Below are 21,391 nucleotides of genomic sequence, written 5' to 3' on the forward strand. Positions count from 1 at the left end.
AGTAAATATGTCTAGTATCTCTACTCTGTGCGAAGGGTTATGACAGGAAAACCAATAAGCAAAGACGGTCTCAAGTATCTTCAAGTGCAAAGCACTGAATGCCAGCGTATCCCAAGTACCAAGGTCCTGAGTGTCCTCCGACTGACACCACTGCATTTGAAACATGGCCTTTCCTACTGCACTCCTGTCCTACACTAACGCAGAGCTAAGCAGCTTTTTTACCTGATACATCGAAGGTACCACAGAACTCACACTACTTTTTTGCTGTGGTTAAATCTATAACTGACATTTATTATAAAATACTTCAGTAAAGGAAGAAATTTATAAGCAGCCCAAGCAAATGTATATAGAAAGATCTCACTTAAAAGAAATGAAATATTATTGATTTTCTATGTTCTCTGTGCTATATTTAACTTAATTTTAAAAGACTTTCACTAGAAATAAACTGAACTACGTACCTGAATGCTAATGTCAGCTATATTTCTAGAATAAAAATACAAAACTTTACACCATAGTTCAAGGTGTTAATGGAAAAGAAGTTGAATCATATTAAGCATTATTTTTCATAGGGCCTTTTTCAAGTTGATTTGCAGTTGTGAAACCTAACCTCTATACTATCTCTTCTCAAATTCCAAAAAGTACATAATTCACTAGATTTTAAAGAAAGTAAAGACTTCAAAGAAAGTAAAAGTCTTTGTAATCATGTCTCTTGAAACATTGTTTCATGTTACAGGATAAAATGAAACAGTACCTCTGGATTATGCCCATAGCTCTCACAAGGCAGTTAATAAATCAGAAAACCACAATGTTTCAATGAAAATACTAATGGATGCATGAATGATACTGTTATGGTTCGATAACTAGTGGTCAACTTAACGCCAGCTGGATTACATCAGCATGCATTGAGCGAAGATCCTCCACCTGAGGAGGGTTGCCAGGATAAATAGGTGGAGAAGAAGGGAGGTGTAGAGAGGGATTGAGGCGTTACGGAGGCATTGTGGGTTCTCCTACGAGTTGCTGTCTGAGCTGTTGGTTCTCCTGGAGAAGCTTTGGTCTTCACATCGAGCATTGCTTCCTGGCTCCAGAGGGGAAGACATGTGCTGCCTGGTCTCCAGGGTGAATTTGTCACACTGCTTCCTGGCAGGTACCCGACTGTGCTTGTCGTCGGAGGAGCTCGAGGCCTCCATGTCGCTGAGGACAGCTGTGGTTCCTTTCAGGACAGCCCCGCTCTTTGTTGTGAGTGTGACTTCTCGGCTCCAGTGTAGAACCCTCATCCCACTAGCACAGCTCCTTCAGCCTGCTGGCATGGACTTTCTGGTTTCCACCACTGACCCTTGGGTCTTCCCTGCACGGATCCGTAAAAGAGACTGGCGTGAGTCCTTCTTGTGAGCTCTGGACTTCCAGTTGGACTCATGGAGGCGCTGTCCTGAGCTCTGGGTTTTTATCTGGACTCATGTGGACATTGCCATGGGGTTTAGACTCTTGACTAAATAATCTATGTCGTTGGTGTTGCGGATAGATTTCCTGCATTCTCCTGTGTTAACTTCCGGTGACCATTATAAAAATATTATAAACTCCATGTCCTGACCTGAATTGTTCTCTGTGTACAACCCCTGACTACAACAGGTACCATACTTACATATTCACAGAGTCGCGTCCATATTTAAGGAAAACTACTAAATGCAAAGGACTGCTATCCGTGACTGTGGCCAGCACACAGGGTCCAAGCACATCAGCAGTCCTTGCCTCAGAGGCAAACATGCTCATGCCAGGCCTCAAATTTGATGATCTCAAGAGATTCAGCTCAAAATGGCTCCAAATCCACCGACCCAACTCTGTAAAGCACACTCCAGGTGTGTGTCCTGCTCTTTTAGAACTTAGTTTGACCCCAAGCTTCAGCTCACAAATTCTAGCTGCTGGAGCAGCCGTCCTGCCATCATTCCCTTCTGCACTTGTCCAATTCAGCAGATATTTGCAACAAGAAATGACTACCTACCACCCTGTTGAGCAAAGCACTATTCCAAAAGGAAAGCTAAGCAGAATAACGGTCTCTGGTAGCAAAACAGACGTGAGGATAAACACCTAATACATATTTCATTCTGCATGGAAAAACTCAAAAATAAGGTCTCTTACATTTTAACACCTCTTCTTAAAAGGCCTCTTTGGTTAAACTCGCGGGTCACTTCTCCCTTCAATGAAGCAGATGCACTGATCACGAAGAGGCTAAGAGCAAGGAGACTCAACTGACACACCAAGTTCCACTTTCTCTGATCCCTTCACCCCTCAGAAAGGAAGACTCAGGAAGCAATGGCTTCAAGCTGAGCTGTTGTCTGCTTCGGAAGTACTGTGAAAAAGATAAAGCCTTTTCTGAAGAGAGATAGCTAGAAGAAATAACCTCTAAAAATATCACTGTGGTGAGTAAGGGCACAGAATAAAAAGAAATCCTAAGTTTCCTTTAGCATTCCTTTTTTTAGTACACATAACACCAATAATATAAAAAGGAGCTCTCAGTGATGGTATATAAATAGCACTGGCTAGAGCAAAATAGCTTTGCCTCAGCTTCTCCAGAGCTGAACCAATAAACTATCACGATTAAATTTTCACAGCTTCAAAGCAAGTCCATTTAAACAAAGGAGGCTTTATTTCTGCAAAAAATCCAATAAAGAAACAATATTTATGCTACATATATGCAATTATGGTTTATGAAAGACATTCACATTTTTCAACAGAAAAACCTACCTACTGAATGAAGTTGTTGAACACCAAAGTTTATTTACTTACAATGATAGGTTCTCAAATGAGAATTTTAACACTTTCAAAATTACTCCTATGATATTCTGTTCTATACAGAATTTTAGATAAAACCTATTAGTACCTCAGAGAGCCTTTGGGGTTTTAAATACCTCCGTTACACAGAGAGGGAGGGTCATACGATGAATCACAATTTTTACAGCTCACATGCCCAACACAGAGCGATCGATTTCAATGGATGAGCAACTGCAGGCACCAAGCGGACAAGAAGCACAGAGACCTTCATGCCACACTGACCTCAGCATCAACAGTGGCCCTGGTACCAATATGTGGTCAGAACTCAGGCAAGCACCTAACTTCCCTGGGTCACAGGGGTTTTTTCCATCTTTAAAATGGGGATAATTGCTACCTCATAAACTTGCTCTGAGTATCACATGAAACAATGAATATAAGGAAAGTAGCACACTTCCTGGCATACAGCGTGCATTCATAGAAATGTTAGTTCCCGATGTACTTAAGCCTAAAAATCTCTCCAACGGAAGAACAAAAAACAAGCGGAGCTGAGGACGTAACTGAGGGGTAGGGCAAGTGCTCAGCGCACAGGCAGACGTGGGCTCAATTCCTGGCAACAAAAAGGACTCTCACAGACACGTGCCGGCACATGGTAGCACACCTCTCTGCTGCATGATCCAGGTAACGGAAAGAACAAGGCTCCAGATGTTACCAACCGAGTTACCTCCTGACATTCAAGACGGAGCCCTCTGATTCACTGAACACAGAATCTCTCCCATCGCTGCACTCACGCGATGATAATAAAGCGCTGCCCGCGGGATCGCTCACTAGTAAGCTGCACATTCCTGCAGGCCAGTGTCAATGCAGGCAGATGCCCACTCACGTCAAGCAAACTGTACACATGCACAGGAACTAAAACCATCTATAAGCAGCTGAATAGTTCAGTCAAACCCTAAACAGCAAAAGACCAAAAACTCAAGACACAATAGAAATTCTTAAGCTACAGAGAAGATGACAGGACACGCTTAACATCACTAATTCCAAAATTCTGAGGTAAGAAAAGTAAGCAAAGAGTAGCACTTCCCGAGGGACACACCTGTTATATACACCAGTCACTTGTTCCTTCCCACAGGTCTTCACTTCTATCCTCAGAGGGATGCTCTATAAGAATACAGAATTCATACTAAAAGTCCTATCAAAATGTTACTTGGTTTTTAACTCCCCAGAAAGACATTTATTCTGTGTAAAACAAAACATTTGACCATGTGCCCCACGTATCCTTTGTTAGTTCATTTATAAACATTTCAGGAACAGCTACAATACACCAGCAAAGGACACTAAGCAGAGAGGGACAAATGCAAACTCCGAGAGGCACCAGTCCATACTCATCCATGACCCAGTTTCATTCGCAACACTTACTGGCAACTTCCAAGAAGTACACACTTAGACTAGCCGTTTAATGTGCTAACTAAGATTAACCACACAACTACCTAAGACACCTACTACACTATTAACCACTGGGTCAATCCTACAAATACTAAATAGCATCTGTATTTAACATAAAACAATATAGAAATCTTTATAAAGTTTTAGTCTACATAATAAAGTGTACTTTAAAAATGACTAGCTCCCTATGACGAATGTTATCATTATGTATACCTAAAATGTACCAATAAAACAAACAGTTAAAAGTGACTAACTTAAAACAATGTAATGGTCTGGGCAGAGGTAATATGTTCTACTTATTTAGTTAAAATAAATTTTACTAAAACCTGTCAGGTATTCAACATAAAACAAAAAGTAGCAAAGAAAAAGATAAAAAGTAAACTGATAACAAATTACATTTCCAAGAACTGATACAGGGAGCTGGGGATTTAGCTCAGTGGCATAAGCATCTGCCTTGCAAGCAGGCAGTCGTGAGTTTGATCCCCAGTACCGATAAAAAAGAAAAAGATAAAAATTTAAAAAAAAAAAAAAAGAACTGATACAGGAGGCGGTCTGTTCAGACACCACAAACTATCATCCATGTCACTATTAAATGCCATCCCTCTTCAAGTGTGTCTGCTGCTCATGGACAAGTAACCTGAGCTTGCCAATGCAGTGGCTCTCAAACTCAGGTACATATCAGACACATCAGGGAAATCTGTTAAAAACGCAGGTGGCTGTGCCCACTCCAGACCTACTGAATCTGACGCTACCCTAACAGAAGGCCAACTGTGCACAGTGATCCAGAACAGGAACTCTGATGACGGCACAGCACTTGGCCTTCCAGCCTGGGCTTAAAATACTCCGTCAGTGTTCCTGGAATGCCAGCCGTCAACACTAGCTTCTAAGGATGGCATGACAGGCAGTGAATGAAGGCCCGACTTGTGCTTTCGAGGAATAGATGTCACTTCTTCAGCTAGAACTTCCAGAGCAGGATTTTACGACGAATGTTCTCATACACTGTTTTTCCTTTCACAGTTCTCACCAGATTTGTAATTGCTTATTTACTATCTAGATTCCTCCCAAGCTCTATTTGGGCCATGCGTAAATGTTCACTTGACTAAGTAAGTGCATGAACAGCAGGAGCACTGCTGAAGAAACATGGGATCAGCTGATAAAGAGCGGGCTAAGGATTCTGAACTTTGTCTTGTAGAGAACAGGAACGCCAAGCAGGATAACCTTGTTGTATTTTTAGAATCTTATTCTGGCTACTCTACGATACGATAAATTACAGTAGCCCACAAATGGGCTACTTTATGATATGATAAAGTAAGTAGCCCACAAATGGGAATCAGGAGAAGAGTTAGTAAACCCCTGAAATCATCCAGGCATACTGCTATTTGGGCCTAAACTAGGGAGCGATGGCAGGGGAGAAAACATAAAATGTCAGAAACATTACAAAGCACCTAATGGTTCAAGAACATAAGGATGTAAGAAGAATCAAATTATCAGTGTTAGATGTCTAGTTTAAAACAGAAGAGGCAGTCTACTGGTGCATCCAAGTTTCATCTACGAGCAGGCACAGCTGGATCGTTTCCAGTACTCAGCTCTGTTTTCTTTCTAATATTCCCTGTTCTCATCAAGTCTCCCTTCACAGCTGGAAATAAGGCACCTGACACCCTAAGATTACACCTTACTATCTTCAAAGCAAAGGGCCTCTGTCTCTAAAAGATCCATCAAGCCTACGGGAAGGACTTTACTTCCACGTGCCTACCTATGAACTAGGCTAGCCACACCACATCCACACCCATGAAAGTGGAGAAAAGCCAGGCCTGGGGGTGCACGCCTGTAATCACAGCACTCAGGGGCCTGAGACAGAACTGCTATGAATCTGAGGCCACCATGGGCTATATAGTGAATTCAAGGCCAGCCTGAATGACACAGAAATATAACCAAACTACATATAACCATATATAACCATAAAAATATAACCAAAAAACAAAAGAAAAAAAAAGAGGAGGCAGGTCACTGTGACTGACTGATCCCCCAGGACAACCTGGAGCACTGAGGATTCTGTACAAAGAATATTCTAAAATATAACTGTAACTTCCGGATGGGAATAGCTAAATTTATTCACTGCTTTTACCTACTCTAGATATCAGTAGACCTAAGTCTTCAGTTATAGCTACATGGCTACAAGGCTAGACTACTTATTTATATAAGAAAAAGGTAGTGGAGTCCAGAGGTTAAGACGGAAGGTGAGAGGCCAGATTACCTAGGTTTAAACCCATGCCCCACACCGTCAGCTCTCCACCCCTCTACTGCCTGTGGAAATGAGGATGACAACAAAACCTCACAGGAATGTTTTAGGACCAAATGAATACTTGACAATGTGCTTAGAAAAGTGATTACCTCATATGCAATGTAACCGAACAAGCATGTCTGATTAGTTGTGATGCTGTGGCTGCTTCAATGTCCTGAAACTAGTCACATATTACCTTTCATATCATTCTGACTTGGGGAAGAGCTAGAACATGCATGGTGCAGACCGAGTCAACGAAGTGTCGAGGACCCACTGTACTGTTTTCATCAAGCCCGTGTGCCCTTAAAATGGCAGCTGGCAGCAGCATCCACTCAAGTTATCAGCCCTAGTAAAGACACTTTCAAGAAAAAGGACTTCCAGAATTGCTTCAGAAAACAGCAAGAAAGAAGGCATAAGTGTGTTAAAAGCAAGAGGGATTATTTTGAGGGGATATTAGTGGCAATGTCTTTTATTGTAATAATTTTTTTAAACATTTAGACATTCACTGTCTACCCTTGTAATGCTCAGTATTGGGAATATTGTGTATGTACATAAATGCGTATGCTCATGCAGGTATTTATGTAGACAATACAAGTTCACTGAAAGGCTACATTGAGAATGAGTTCACACAAACTTTTACAGCTAATGGTCAAATACCAATCCTGCCCTCTTTGATCGATCAGTGCTGTTGGGGATGTGGACCATCCTCTCCTCAACAAACTTCCTCACTTGGCACCCAAACTCCACACTCTTGGTCTTCCGCTCCTTCTCAGTCTCCCTTGCTGGAGCTTTTCATTTCTCAGAACTCTTAGCACGATAGCACCCCAGAGTCAGTCTTTGTGCTCCTTTCCTGTTTAGAGTCACTCTTCTGCAATCAAATCTAGTCTCTGCCCAACTCCTACAATTTCATCTCCAGCCTAACACCGTGTCTTAAGACTAGATGCACACATGTATCCACTCTCTGCCTGATAGAGTGCTTGCCTAGTATATCTCTATCTTGATGTCAAGGGATACCTCAAGTTCACTTTTACCCACTGCTGAACTCCTGCAGTTACCCTGGAATCCATAGATTGGCTCTATAATTGATGGCTCTTCATCCTTCCAATTATTGGGTTAAAACACCTCAGCATTATTCTTGTCTTCTCTCCTCTTATACAACATAGCCATCAGGAACTTTTATTGGCTTAATTTCTAAAATCAGAGACATAGAACCTAAACATTTCTCATCACCACTGCCAACATCCAGCTCCAAGCTAAAGCTCACTTCTTGACTACTGTGACAGCCTCCTACGAGGTATTCCAGTTGTTACCTTTGTTAACTTACTTTATTCCCAAATGACCAACCAAAATGACCCTTCAAAATATGTCCAATCATGTTACTAAATTTGAAACCCTTCAGTAGAGTTGGGGGGTAGCTCAGTGGTAGAGTGCTTGCCTAGTATATGCAAAGCCCTGGGTTCAATTCCAGCACTGGAAGCAAACCAAATCCTTCAAAGGCCCCTGTTTTACTGGGACACTGAGACAAAGACTGTGCGATGGCCTGGAAGCCCTAATGATCAGCCACTCCATGTCCCGCTGATCTCAATGCCACAGCTTTCCCTGCCCACCTGCACCAGCCATACGGGCCCCTTGCTGTTCCTCACAGTGGACACATCTGCCCTAGGTCCTTCTCCAGCTTTCTGCCTGAAATGCTCTTTACCATCACGTTGTATACTCCCTTAGACTTCTTCAAGTCACTTCAACTATCAGTTCAACAAGGCTTGTCCTAACCACTGTGTTTACGAAGTGATTCCACATCATCTCCAAACCCCTTCATTTTTCTTATCTCCACAACACTTTTCACCTTCAAGCAAACACTGACTAGGGAGGATATGGATTATGAGCCTCCATAAAACTAAAGAGACCATCATCTTAAAAGATTTTTAAATTACCAATGTGCCTTAATCTGGATTACTAAAAAGTACAAGTTAATTCCCATGATTATAACCAAACCCCTGAAAGTAACTCTTTTAATAAATGTGGTAGAGTTCTAGAAAAAAGTTGAATCAGAGAGAAGTTATTTCTTTCATAGACAGTGAAATCAAATATGCAAGTTCAACTAACTTTCCAAGGTGAAATCACAGACAGCTGAGACCCACGAACAGCAGCGGAAACAACACAAACGGCATGTGTTGATCCACATACACATGCAGTCCGCATCTGACACATGGGAAAACTCTTTGAAAGGTTTGCTCCTTTTGGTTACAATGACCTATGGCCATGATTTAACTTTGTGGAGTTTTCAAAACTGCTAATTTCTTCTTGTTGTGTAAAACACTGGTCACATTTACTGAGGCATAATATGCACATACTAAAATTTTAGGCATCCCCTTTTCAGACAACCATGTCTATGAATTTTCTATGAATTCTGACACGCAGCCATGAAATTACTTCAACTGTTAAGATGTAATATATATTTCATCAGTCCCTAAAGTTCCCTTCCATATCCCTGGTTTTTGGAAACACTGATCTATCTTCTGGCCTCTATTTTTTGCCTTCTCTGGGATAGCAAATAAATGAAACTGTAATGCACAGTCTTTTGAGTCTGGCTTCTCTCTCATCATAAGGTATTTGAGAGCCATTACTTTGTTGCATATGTCAATAGTGCATTTCTTTTTATTGCTGACTATAGATATACCACAGCTTGTCTATCTGTTCATCAAATGAAAGACATCTGGGGTGGTTCCAGGTTTAAGCAATTATGCACAGGATCACTATAAACATTCATGTATAGATTTTCATCAGACAGAAACTTTCACTTCTCTTGAGTAAACAGCTAAAAGTGGGACGGCTTATTTATATAGTCAGTGTATGCTTAACTTAATAAGCCAAGCGTGTTCCAAAGTTGCTGAACCATTTTGCATTCCTTCTGACAAGGTCTAAGTTTTACTCACTTGAGATCATCGCCAGCATTCAATACTGTGAGGCTTATTTTACATTAGCGATTCTAACAGGTAGGCAGTGGTTTTAATTTACATCCCCCTAATGACTATTGAATACCTCTTCCTTTATCACATATATCTTGAGAAATGTCCTCATGAGAAAAAGTAAACAACCACTTGCTCATGGACTGAACTAGAAGGAGAAAGATGGTTAGGGTAGAATAGGGCACAAAACTTTTAAACTTTTATTATGTATTCCTCGTAAGTCTGTTAGAGAACATATATGTTTTAAAATACTTAAAGTACTATCAAAGGGTCTACAACTGCTAATAAGTATAGAAAGTAAAATTTTCTAACTTTCTCAGACAAGCAGTAAATAAAACATATTACTCTGACCTAACAATACTATCTGTCATAATTTTGGAATTGTCATGACTTGTTAGCTTTCAGTGGTATAGACAAAGCCTAATTTTTAAACATAAACATAACTCTTTTCATAGCCAACATAACTGATGAGTTTAAATTCTAATGACGGCAAAGTAGAAATTTATTATGTGAGCCTGAGAAGGTGACTAGCTTCTGGTCTGATTCTTCTCCCTGTGACTGACCTCTCATACCCACACAACTTACTTTTGGGCTTCCAAAACCTAAAAAGAAGACACACAATATTTGTCTTTCAGGAGCTCCAAAAATAACAACTAGTCAAAAATCACCTACCGAAGTCAGGTATAGTAACACATACTTGTTAATCCCAGTACTTAGGAACTAAGGCAGAAGGGTCACAAGTTTGAGCCTATATAGTCAACTTGGCAACTTAGTAAGACCCTACCTCAAAACAAAAAATAAGAAGACCCAGGAATGTAGCTCAACATGAAGTTCCTGAGTTTAATTCCCGATGTGATAAACTAATAGGCACAAAACACAGTCTTTTGGAGCACTATTCTAGTCTACAATATTATTATAAAAGAAACAGAATGCTTACCTTCCTTTCTTTTAACAGTTTCTTATAGCCATTTGATCCAAGTGTTAACAAGGTAATAAGGACATCTAAGGAAGGGGAGGCTGATGCTCTTCCTGAAACAAGGGAGAACAACTGTCAATAAAGGGGGTGTGGAGGAAACTAGAAATTTGCAATTTACCTGCCTGCGTACAAATGGGTCTTTGGTACTTTTTCTGGGAGGAAAAAAAAGAAGCAAACAAACAAAAAAACCAATTTACTTACCTGGATACATTTTGCTGATTTCCTGAATGAAAGCATCATTAAAGCCAGCGATTATAGCGCCACCTACTGGAACCATAAAATTTTTGTCCAAACTCTGAACAAAAGCATCTATTCTACCAACTCGAGCCCCCTAGAATCAAATAACACATAATGTTACATATTAGTTGCCAGAAGGACAGCCAATAACTGCTATTAACAAATAAGCACCAATTAAAAACAGTAAGTATTTGGGGTGATGGCTACATTAGTGTGATTTAACCATTTCACAACACATTCATGTTTCAAAACATCATATTGTACAACGTAAATACAACCATAATTTTAAAAATGAGTAACTATAGACACATTGCACAGATTAAATAAAAAGCAGTCCTCCCATTTTTACTGTCATTGTAATAGTGCCAGTAAAATGTTTCCAAGCATTAAACCAAGTTTTAAGTGGTGTTCCTCATAAGCAGAAGAGCACTGCGCAGCTCGCGACTGCTCTTACACATGAATCAGTCCTCACAACAGCCGTGTGGGGCAGGCAGGGCTTTTTATCCACCCCAGTGGAAACTGCACAGGAACAGAGCTTTACACCCTAAAACTGCATAAAGCAAACGAATCGTCTCGTGCCGCGTATCTGCAACCTTCTACCCCCTCTGTGAGCTCGGCATGGCCAATGTGACCTAATGGAATACGTCCACCCAAGCTGCCAAACAGCTATGTAGATATTTAAGTGTCTCTCTCTCTCTGATGTTTACACAATCTACTATTTTATGACCACTTTAAGCAACTAGCTCTGTTCCAACTACTGCTCAGATAACAAAAGGGAAAACCAAAATTTTATTTTCAACATCAACTAATGAAAATTTTATTTGTATATTCTTTGCAATTCCAAAAGCAATGTTTCTACATACCTCATGTTCTCTAATATTATAATCTTAGATGATCTCATTCTATTACAAATGAACTTCAAATGAAAATCTAATACTCTAGTGAAAAACTGAATACTTCTGCCTACTGGAAATGTATAACTAAATTCTGGTTCCCATCCAACAAAGTCTGTGACCTTCTGGCTAATGTGCTTCAATTTTCTCCTCTTAAAAACAGAGATACTATCTAAATTTCAACTAAGATAGCTTTTTTCTTTATCTGCAGTCACAGATTTTCAATCTGTATTCACAACCTACATTCCTATTAATATTATAACCACATTTGACCTTCATCTTCACACTTTTTTTCTACCTCCAGATCTCTGGGAGAATGGAAGGCACAGATAGCCAGTCTAATCTGAGAGACCAGATACAGGCCACAGGTAGTGCCAGCAAAAGCAGGGAAGGGGCCCAGACTAGTCCGAAGCTATCATGTGACTATCTAAATCCTAACCTTCCCTGTTACTCTCCTTATTTCCTAGTGAACTATGATTAGAAAATCCCTCCAAAAGAAAACAGAAAAAACCACCTAAGACAAATAAATAACCAGAAATCATGGCACATGTAAAACTAAAGTGGTACAGTGGTCAGAGCTGCCTTTTAAGTTCTGTCTAAGGCTTCCTAGCTGAAACACAAGCCTAAACAGGGAGCCGGAGTAGTAAGAGAGGAATCAGTACACCAAACTTGGCTGGAACCCTTTCATCACTAAAATATGCAAGTACTCAAGAGGTGGCACACCCACTGGCACCTGTAATCTCAGCACTTGGGCAGTTGACGCGGGAGGACTGCAAGTTCAAGCCCCATCTGGGCAACTTAGTGAAACCCTGTTTCAAAATAAAAAGGGCTGGGGATGTAACTCAGCAAAAAGGCCTGGGGAGAATATGAACATGAATATGATGAATTAGCAGGCCACATCCATCTCAAGAATAGTACAAGGAACTCATCCCTCATATTAATATCTACAATGAGGGAAAAACCATCAGGATGGAAGAACTGAAATAGGAAGCACAAGAGCATGGTCTAAAAGTAAGGGAATGTCTTTTATTGGTTCCCTCATTTAATCTTTTATTCACAGAGCAAACAGACGAGAATCTGTCACATGCCAGATACTGTTGTAGGCTGTGGAGCCAGCGGCAGTGAATAAAATACAGTGGTACCTTGGTTCATGAACTTAATCTGTTCCATGATTTTGGAAAAGAGCCATGTTTATGGTTGTGTAGGAAAGATGGCTATAGTCGTGTTTGTGACCTGATGCAGAGTTTGCAAACAAGAACAAAGCTTTTTCAAAGGCTTCTGTTTGCAAAGCAAAGGTCTGCAAATCCAAGTGTTTATGAACCGCGGTATCACTGTAATTGTTCATATAACTACTGCCAGAATTTACTGAGTACTTGTCATGTACTAGGCACTGTTTTAAGCATTTTATATCCAAAACACATTTAATCTTCACAATAATGATATGAAGTAAATGTTACCATAATACCGAATTTACAGATGACAAAATAAAGTCATAGTGAAATTAATGTCACCTACTCAAGATCAGACAGAATTCAAACCCAGGCAGTTAAAGTACCTTGCTGAAAATTACCCAAGCAATCAGTGACACAGAAGGGATCAGCATCTAGATAAAGTGGCCATGTTTAAAAGATAAAGTATGCCTATGGCATTTCATCTCTTCTAGGTGCTCGAGCTAAAAGCTTTAGAGTGTCTCAATTCTCCTTTTCTCATACCCTACCTGTAATTTACCAGCATACACTGAAATCCACTCTTAAAAATGTATCTGAATTGAATCATATTTAGCACCTGTGCAGCTCCCACCCTGGCCCTGCCACCAATATATTTGACACGGCTGTTCCAACAGCTTCCACTCCTGCCATCCACATACTACTCCCCACAGACTGCAGGTCACTCTGTCGCTCCCAGATCCCTACACACCTCACATCTCCCGGCCACCGCTCCCCCATTCATCAGGGCCCAGCCATCCTGGCTCGCTGCTATTTTTCACACACTCCTGCCTTAGCCTTTGCGCTTGCTGTTGTCTACTGTCTGGAACCTTGCTCTCTAGGGAACTGTTCAGCTCACTGCTTCACATCATTCAGAAATCTGCTATGGGTTACTTTTTGAAGAGGCTTTCCCGTATTACACTACCTAATCTAACACATCTTTTTCCTGAATACCAATGTCCATGGAAAGACCTCCCATATTTACTACTCACGGTCTGCTGTAAGGGAAGGACTGAGATGTATTCATAGCAGCATGCCAGGCACATATCCTACTATCAGACACCAGTGGGAATCCAGCAATATTCGCTGAATGACAATTAGGAATACAAATAAGTACTATTAACACTAACTTTTCTCAAATTCTCAATAAGTACTTTTGGAGCTTTACCATCCATTCTGACTAATAAACCCCACGTCCGTATCTTTATAACTCTGCTGCCTCCCTCTCCATTAATCTACTGCCCGTATTCCATGAATCTCCCAAATTAGCTGTATTAGTAAACACAAACAGGAACATTCCCAAGACTGAACACCCTATCATTTAAATCATTTAAATCATTTGGGGGCATTCCCTAAAAAACTTTTTTCATTCTGGAACATTTAGTTGCAGTTCTTTCTCCACTGATTGCCTGATTATTGCTGTACAGTTTTCTCAACAAAAACCTTGCAGTTTTAATACTTGTTTTTAAAGAAAACATGGGACTCAGTCACACTGAGCTAGAAGGGCTACCGTGTGGCTACAGAAACTTGAGCAAGTCACTTAGTTCCATTGAGTTCGTTTCTTCATGTGTAGAATGAGAACAATAAAAAGTATAATTTAAATTACTAGGATTAAGAAATTTTGAAAGTTTGACAGAATTCTACCATACATAGGGGCTATTCGGTAAATGCTACTTATTACCAGTGAGAACTACAGCATAAGTGAAGGTAACTTTAATTACTTAGAAAATGGCAAGCAGCACTCAACAAGGCCAGTGTATTTATTTGGTTTAATGCAACCATGCTACAACTTCTTTTCATGAAGGCCAGCGTGAGGAAGACAATTATTTTATACTGCTTTTTTCTTCTTTAAGACATACCAACTTTAGAAGGTAATACAATACACGCAGCAAATGGGCATTTAACAATTCATTCACCATCTAATGGTTTTCTTTTTGCAGTTAAAATGTTAGTGACCCCGTGCACACGGAGCAGTGGTGCGGAAGTGGGACACTAGTGCTCACAATGCCAATGGCACCTTTCAAAGCACACGCTGGAGCTCATTTGCTTCGGTCTTCACCTCTCTTAAGAACATCCCCTTGTGTAGGCACCCCACCAAAGAATCCAAAGTATGTCATGGGCGGCAACACTGGGCCTTTCTAGGTTAGATGACAACTCAGTAAATGTTGAGGAATATTAAAATGGTCATTTTGAAGACATTATAAGCAAGCAGAGTTTAAAATATCTAATGCTAACTATATAGAGTGACTATAACTATATAGAAATAATGCATGCATTTAACACATTCTGCAATTTGCATGTTTTATTGCTGAGTGATTTGAGCCACTGGCAGTACATGTATGACTGTCCCATCAAGCCACTTTTTATTAATTTTATTAGTAAAAAGGCTGACAAATGACTAGATCCATTTGCATCACCAGTGGCTCAAGCATGTCTTACATGTACCACTGGCTGTTTAAGCCAGTGGGAATGTGTTAAAAAGAGAAAAATGTGGCTATGTAAGTCACTAAAGGCATCTGATAGACTAAGATGGCGGTAATCTACACCTTTGTTTTTCTTAACTTTTAGTAATGCTGACATGCTTGCATTTCAAAAGAACTATGATTACTAAAACTTAAAGAAGAGTAAAGTGAAGAGAGAAACAAAAAAATTGAAATAAAATGTTTTGCAAGATTTCCAGTATAAAACTGTACACCCTTCCTTTGCTCCCATACAAATTTGGTAGACTCTAGTGGTAAAATTAAGTCATTCCGCTGTTACCATTATTAAACCACACATATCAAAGATGAAACTATTATGTGCAAAATGATAAAAACAACCCTTACCAGATAGGATCTGTAAGCTTCACAATATTCACAGATAATCTCTGAATAACTTATGTCCACATAACATAAATCACATATGTCCAAACTGAATGTATTAACATTACTGTGTACACAATGTCTACATCATACACAGATAAATACACTTACTTACTCGTTTCATTCAGTAACCAGTTACTGAATGTCAATTATGATTAGGTACTGAACTAAGTATTGAGAGCTGACAGACAAAGTGTCCTAGCTCTAACAGAACCTTAACTCTACCTACCGTCAATAACTTAGGTACTACACAGATAAAAAGCAAGGAGCCATCAACATTAAGAAACACCTTTATTTCCAGAAAAACACTGCCAAGTAATACTGTACAGAGACCAATTTCCGAAATGTCATAACGTGGAAAATCCAGATCCAATATAGTAAAACAGGAAATGAAAGAAAAGACTCACAACAAGCAGGGAGTGTTATCCTAGACAGAGCATCTGGGAAGGTTCAGTGAGGGGAAAGCCATGCTGCATGCCACCAGGCAAACCAGCGAGAACAACAAGCAACGGCACCAGGGCCAGGTGCCAAGGCCCGCCCTTGGCACAGCCGCGGTGATGGAGGCAAGAAAGGCAGCCGGGGAGGCTGGCAAGAAGCAGATCACACGGCAGAAAAGGAACCCAGAGAAGCAGCCGAGAGTGCCACACGCCATGCCCAGAAGGCCATGGCTCTGACTCATTCTCACAGGAACAGAAAACACGGGCAAGTTTTCAAAATTAGAACCTAGAAGAGATGACCAGGACCTAGCTGATACTTATGCTAGAAACCAAACAGTGCACAAAAAAGCCTGGCACCTCCAGAGCCCTATGTTAGAATGTTTATAAATTCCTTTCCTCTTTAGGATAAGATAAAGTAATTTCTTAAATGCAGAATAATCAATATAAAGATACTATAATCCAATATATTAGAAAAGTAAAGATCTTGCTAATGAAACAGTCTTAGAAAATTAAAAACCCCACTGAAATATTACTTTGTTGATTCTGGTCTACCAAAGCTATTATCCAACTATGTCCATAATTTCAAGGAATCATTAATGACTCACACTGAGAGAATATTGGATATAAGTTTCTAACACTCCCTGAAATGGAAACTGCTGGATAACTCTTCCTACCACATTAGATTGTGAGAAAAATAATCTCAAAATATGCCAAAATCTTTTTCTGACATAGCTTTTTAAACTTACCTGCTGAATGAGGTGCATGCACTTTGAAGACTGTACTCCGTAAGCATTGTTGACTACATGTGGAATGCCATAATTAGCACAAATCACAGCCAGTTCTTCTAGTCTATAAACATAGATGTTCAACAGAAAGATACATTAACCCTCTGCATTGTATATTACATGAGATCTGTTTTTAAAAAATGTAAGAGTCAACCGTAAAGTATTGGTGAGTTAAAATTTCTTCTGTAGGATGTTAGCATATAATTCATCGGCTTGGAAATACATAATAAGCACTGAAGGAAAACCCAAAAAGCTTATAAATTAAGGTTACCAATAAATGAAAAACACATTTTTATTTATAAAGATGTCCACAATAAATTATTTCAAAACTTATTTACAAAGCCAAAAGGAAATTATTTATAATGACCCTTCACAAGATAGGATGCTCTTGGAGGGGGGGGCTGAATTAATTTTTAAGAACACTTTTATCAGTACATATTTGCCATATATAATGAGCACATCCATCATGGGAAATTTGTACCTGCACATAGTATGTCTTTTTATTATTTTTTTCCTTGTCTTTTTAAGATAGGGTCTCACTATGCAGTGCAGGCTGGCCTTGATCTCACTTTGTAGCCCAGGCTCTTCTGGAACTTAGAATGATTCTCCTGCCTCAGTCTCCCAAATGCTGGGATTACAGGATATAATGCCTTAATTCTTCCTTTTTCCCCACTCCCCTCTCCTCCCTTCAATCCTTTTTGCTCTGCCCATTTACAAAAGCTTTGTTTCGATTTTTCCCTTCCATTTTTCTTAATCACCTTTCCCCTCCTTGCCTTCCCCCTTTCCCCCCCTCCATCCCTTGTCCCCCTTCCCATTTGAACCTGTTCTTTCTGCTTCCTGACATCTCACCTCCATTTTGCTCCTTACTTACCCTTTGGGTTTCTCACACAAGAGAAACAGTGAGATATTTAAACTTGTGTGTCTGATTGGGACTTTCAGACACTTTGCTTGCTTCCCATACTGAAGCTAGCTTCAAAACAATAGTATATCTGGAAATCTTAAATCTAACATTAACCACGTCATGAAATTTTAAAAATGCATTTATAAATAAACTTTAATGTACTAAAAATACAGAACATTAAAATGGTTCAGTATCAACACATTTTGCAACAACCTAGATACTAAAGAATCTTAAATAGCTGGTTTTAAGTCTATGCTTATTCACTATTATTTCTTCATTTTACACCTCTTATATTAAAACTGTATGAGCCTTAACTTTATGCAAAGTAAGGTAATAAATCTCAATTACAACATAATATGTAAAAAAGGTTCTTTCACAAAACAAAATACTCCTTATGATTGAGACCGGCAGTAGTAGAAACATCTTCACACTATGAAACTAAAACTAAATCCAATGATTTAATAACTTCTTAAAAGTTCTCCTTATAATATAAAATCTGGAAGGAAATCATTTTTATATGATTAAAAATTCAAAAGATGTATTTCAAATATACATTATGGTTTTACTGCCAAATTATGCAAGATATAGTTTATTTTTAGATGTGAATTAATATTTTTTCAAACTATAAATTGGAATGAGATTATTGTGTTCATCTGTCACAAGTTTTCAATTCATTTCCTTGAAGTTTTATGAATTTAAAAACTTGTTTTATCATTCAGCCTTACAAATCAATACAGAAATTGCTTTTGTCAGTAATCAAATGATGTCTGTAGCAAAATTAACCTTCTGGGATACACATACAGATTTTCTTCCTAAGATAAAAGGCACTTTCACCTGTGTGTGATCTAATGACACTGTCCTTTAAAACAGAACTACTTTAAAAAAATAGGGTATAATAATACTACAGTTTATTTTTTAAAAATCACTTAAATAGTTTTAAATAATTTGAATGACTAACTCTGTTAATAGGATGTTTTAAAAGATAATTTAAAAACAAAGCATATGAAGAAAAAATATTTTCCATGTGAATCAAATTATGTTCTAATTTAGATGCCAGTTTAAGGTGTGTATCATTTAGGAAAAAATGACCAACCCCTTTCCATTTAAGTAGATTTCCCCTATAACACTCTCTAGAGTACAACTAACTAACAAAGACAAAATAGGCACTATATTCATTAAAATAAAGATTATGAAGGAATTACATTGATGCAAAGAAAACAAATGTAGTTTTTAAATTGTAAAGTCAGAAACTAAAACATTACTCATGGTGCATTACTAGTTTCCTAAACTTTATTCTTATCAGAAGCATTCAATATCTAGCACTTCTAGAAAGTGAAAATGAGAATTCTACTGACTACAAAAACCCTGTTTGGGCTACATGTAGTAGCACATGCCTGGACTCCCTGGGTCAGGAGGCTGAAGCAAAAGGATGTCAGTTTGAGACCAGCCAAGGCTTAATGGTGAGTTCAAGTGACTCCACAGGGACAGCCTATCTCAAAACAAAAAGGGGGGGGGAAAGGCCTGTTTAATTTTTAATGGAGACAGTACATGCAAAATACTTAATGCTATACCAAACGTACTACAGACACTGAAAAAATTATTCATAATGAAACAAACTTTTCTAAGAATAAATAATCCAACTAATACAAATACCCATGTGTTGTTACTGGAAATGTTTTTTATTTCTAGTGTATTAAAATTTTTTTATATCTCAAAATCATCAAAGAAAAATACAAATTATAAATGATTGGTTAATAATGAAATAAAATATAAGAAATAAAATCTTAAAGCAGAATTTATAGGCTCACAAAAGTAGCAAAGTAAATTTTCAAGAGCATGATTTTTAAATTTTTTTTTTTTGTCTTTTTCTTTTTTATCGGTACCGGGGATTGAACTCATGACTGCCTGCTTGTAAGGCAGGCACTTATGCCGCTGAGATAAATCCCCAGCCTAAATTGTCTTTTTAAATCTGCCTATAAAAATGCTTATATGGATTCATTACTGACAAACAATATGATTCTATGAAAATCAAAGCATAATTGATATAAGGAACATATAAAGCTAATACAGTTCTTACAAATTCTTAGCACTTCCATTCAAAATGTTAAAATCAGGGTTTCTATCAAACACAAAAATTGGTATTAATAAGACTTGGGCCCTATTATATTTTCAGAATACAAATCGGTAGCTCTCATTTGCATTTTTCCTTCTTTTACTTTTATTTTCTTAAATATTTATTATCTTCAAAATGCAAAAAACCTCTGAGTAAACATCTTAATTAACTGTATAATTAAATGAAATTCAAAGGAAAGTAAATAACCCTGAAGGTTTCTGTTTAGAGATCATATTTCTTCTTTTTTTGGTACCAGGAATTGAACTCACAGTCTCACAGTTGCCAGGCAGGCACTTATGCCAATGAGCTATATTCCCAGCCCAGGTTTCTATTTAAAACCTACCAATACTGATAGTTCCTACATATAAAAAGTCAGTGAAGAGAGTATCAATGAAACAAGTAGGTCCAGCATTTAACTGAGAAAGAAATTTCCATTAATCAGAAAAGATGCTCAGAAACAGGAAAGAGAGTAGGAGCAAGGAAACAGACTGCCTCTCTCCAGCTGTAATGCGACCTCCGCCTGCCCGGCAGTGATTTCTCCTTCTACACCAAATATTCTCCCACTAAGCTACCCACAAGGTCAGGCTATGCCTTTAGGGCAGTGCAGTCACTATTTACTACCAAATGTTATGGAAGCATATCTGAGAACTAGCGTATCACATTTTACTTAACAGGCTGATGAACACTGCAAGTCACTATGTGCAAACCACTTACTTATCAGGCACTCGCGGAGCGAAACAGGAGGTAGTAGAATGAACACACAGAACCGAGTCAGGCCCCAGCTCCCGGATCCTGGCCTCCACAGCCTGCAGGTCGGTGCGCAGCTCGTCCCCTTCTAAAACATTTTCTATCACCACAGGCTCGAAACCTAGCCAAGCCAACCCGGAAACAAAATCTCAATGTGGACTCAAATAAGGGAAAATCAGACAATTCTAGGAAGCAGTGCTGTTCCACATAACAACTTTAGGTATTTGTTTGGGTGAGCCTTTCTCTAGTAATAAAGACCCAGCTCAGTGTACTCGCCTTGGTCAAGGCAGCCAAGGCAATGTGAAGGACCACATGAAGATTCAGATCACAGCTCTTTTTAACACTGTGATACAAAAAAAAAAAAATTCTGGAAAGTAAGGAAAACAAAAATTAAACAGGTATCTAGGGAAATAATATAGACATTGATAATAAAAAAGGATGCTGAGTCCTGTTCAATTAAGCTTGCTCATTCTCTGGCAATATTTCAGGTTTATCCTAGAGTTTGCTTTATTTCAGAGATGAACATAAACAATAATATAATTCAAATACTAAATCACAGTCAAGAACTTAATGTTTTACCTCTAAAGAAAACTTTAATTTCAGCAGCATGAGGATCACACTGGTCTTCAATTGAAGTAATATACTTAACCAGCATAGTTAAAGATTCCCCCCACACATGCTCATCATGCAACCTTTAAAAATAAATATTTAGATATCTATAAACTTAAAAGTCAGACAGTCAGGCATGGGGGTGTATGCCTATAATCCCAGTATTGGGGA

General features: G+C 38.8%; 1 protein-coding gene across 3 annotated transcripts in view; it reads right to left on the minus strand.

Annotated features, from left to right (window-relative positions):
• Sepsecs (Sep (O-phosphoserine) tRNA:Sec (selenocysteine) tRNA synthase) overlaps positions 1-21,391 on the minus strand; it is a 36,421-nt gene that overhangs the window by 10,181 nt on the left and 4,849 nt on the right. For all 3 annotated transcript variants that reach the window (XM_003467397.5, XM_063240657.1, XM_023564067.2), the window contains exons 5-8: positions 20,579-20,732; positions 16,812-16,914; positions 10,634-10,763; positions 10,394-10,485 (exon numbers count right to left, since the gene is read on the minus strand). In XM_003467397.5, coding sequence (XP_003467445.1) covers positions 10,394-10,485; positions 10,634-10,763; positions 16,812-16,914; positions 20,579-20,732 — 479 coding nt within the window. The remainder of the gene's footprint in view (positions 1-10,393; positions 10,486-10,633; positions 10,764-16,811; positions 16,915-20,578; positions 20,733-21,391) is intronic.

This window comes from Cavia porcellus, unplaced genomic scaffold (assembly GCF_034190915.1).
Source record: "Cavia porcellus strain 051 isolate PalLab524CR breed Dunkin Hartley unplaced genomic scaffold, mCavPor4.1 scaffold_30, whole genome shotgun sequence".
Taxonomy (NCBI): domain Eukaryota; kingdom Metazoa; phylum Chordata; class Mammalia; order Rodentia; family Caviidae; genus Cavia; species Cavia porcellus.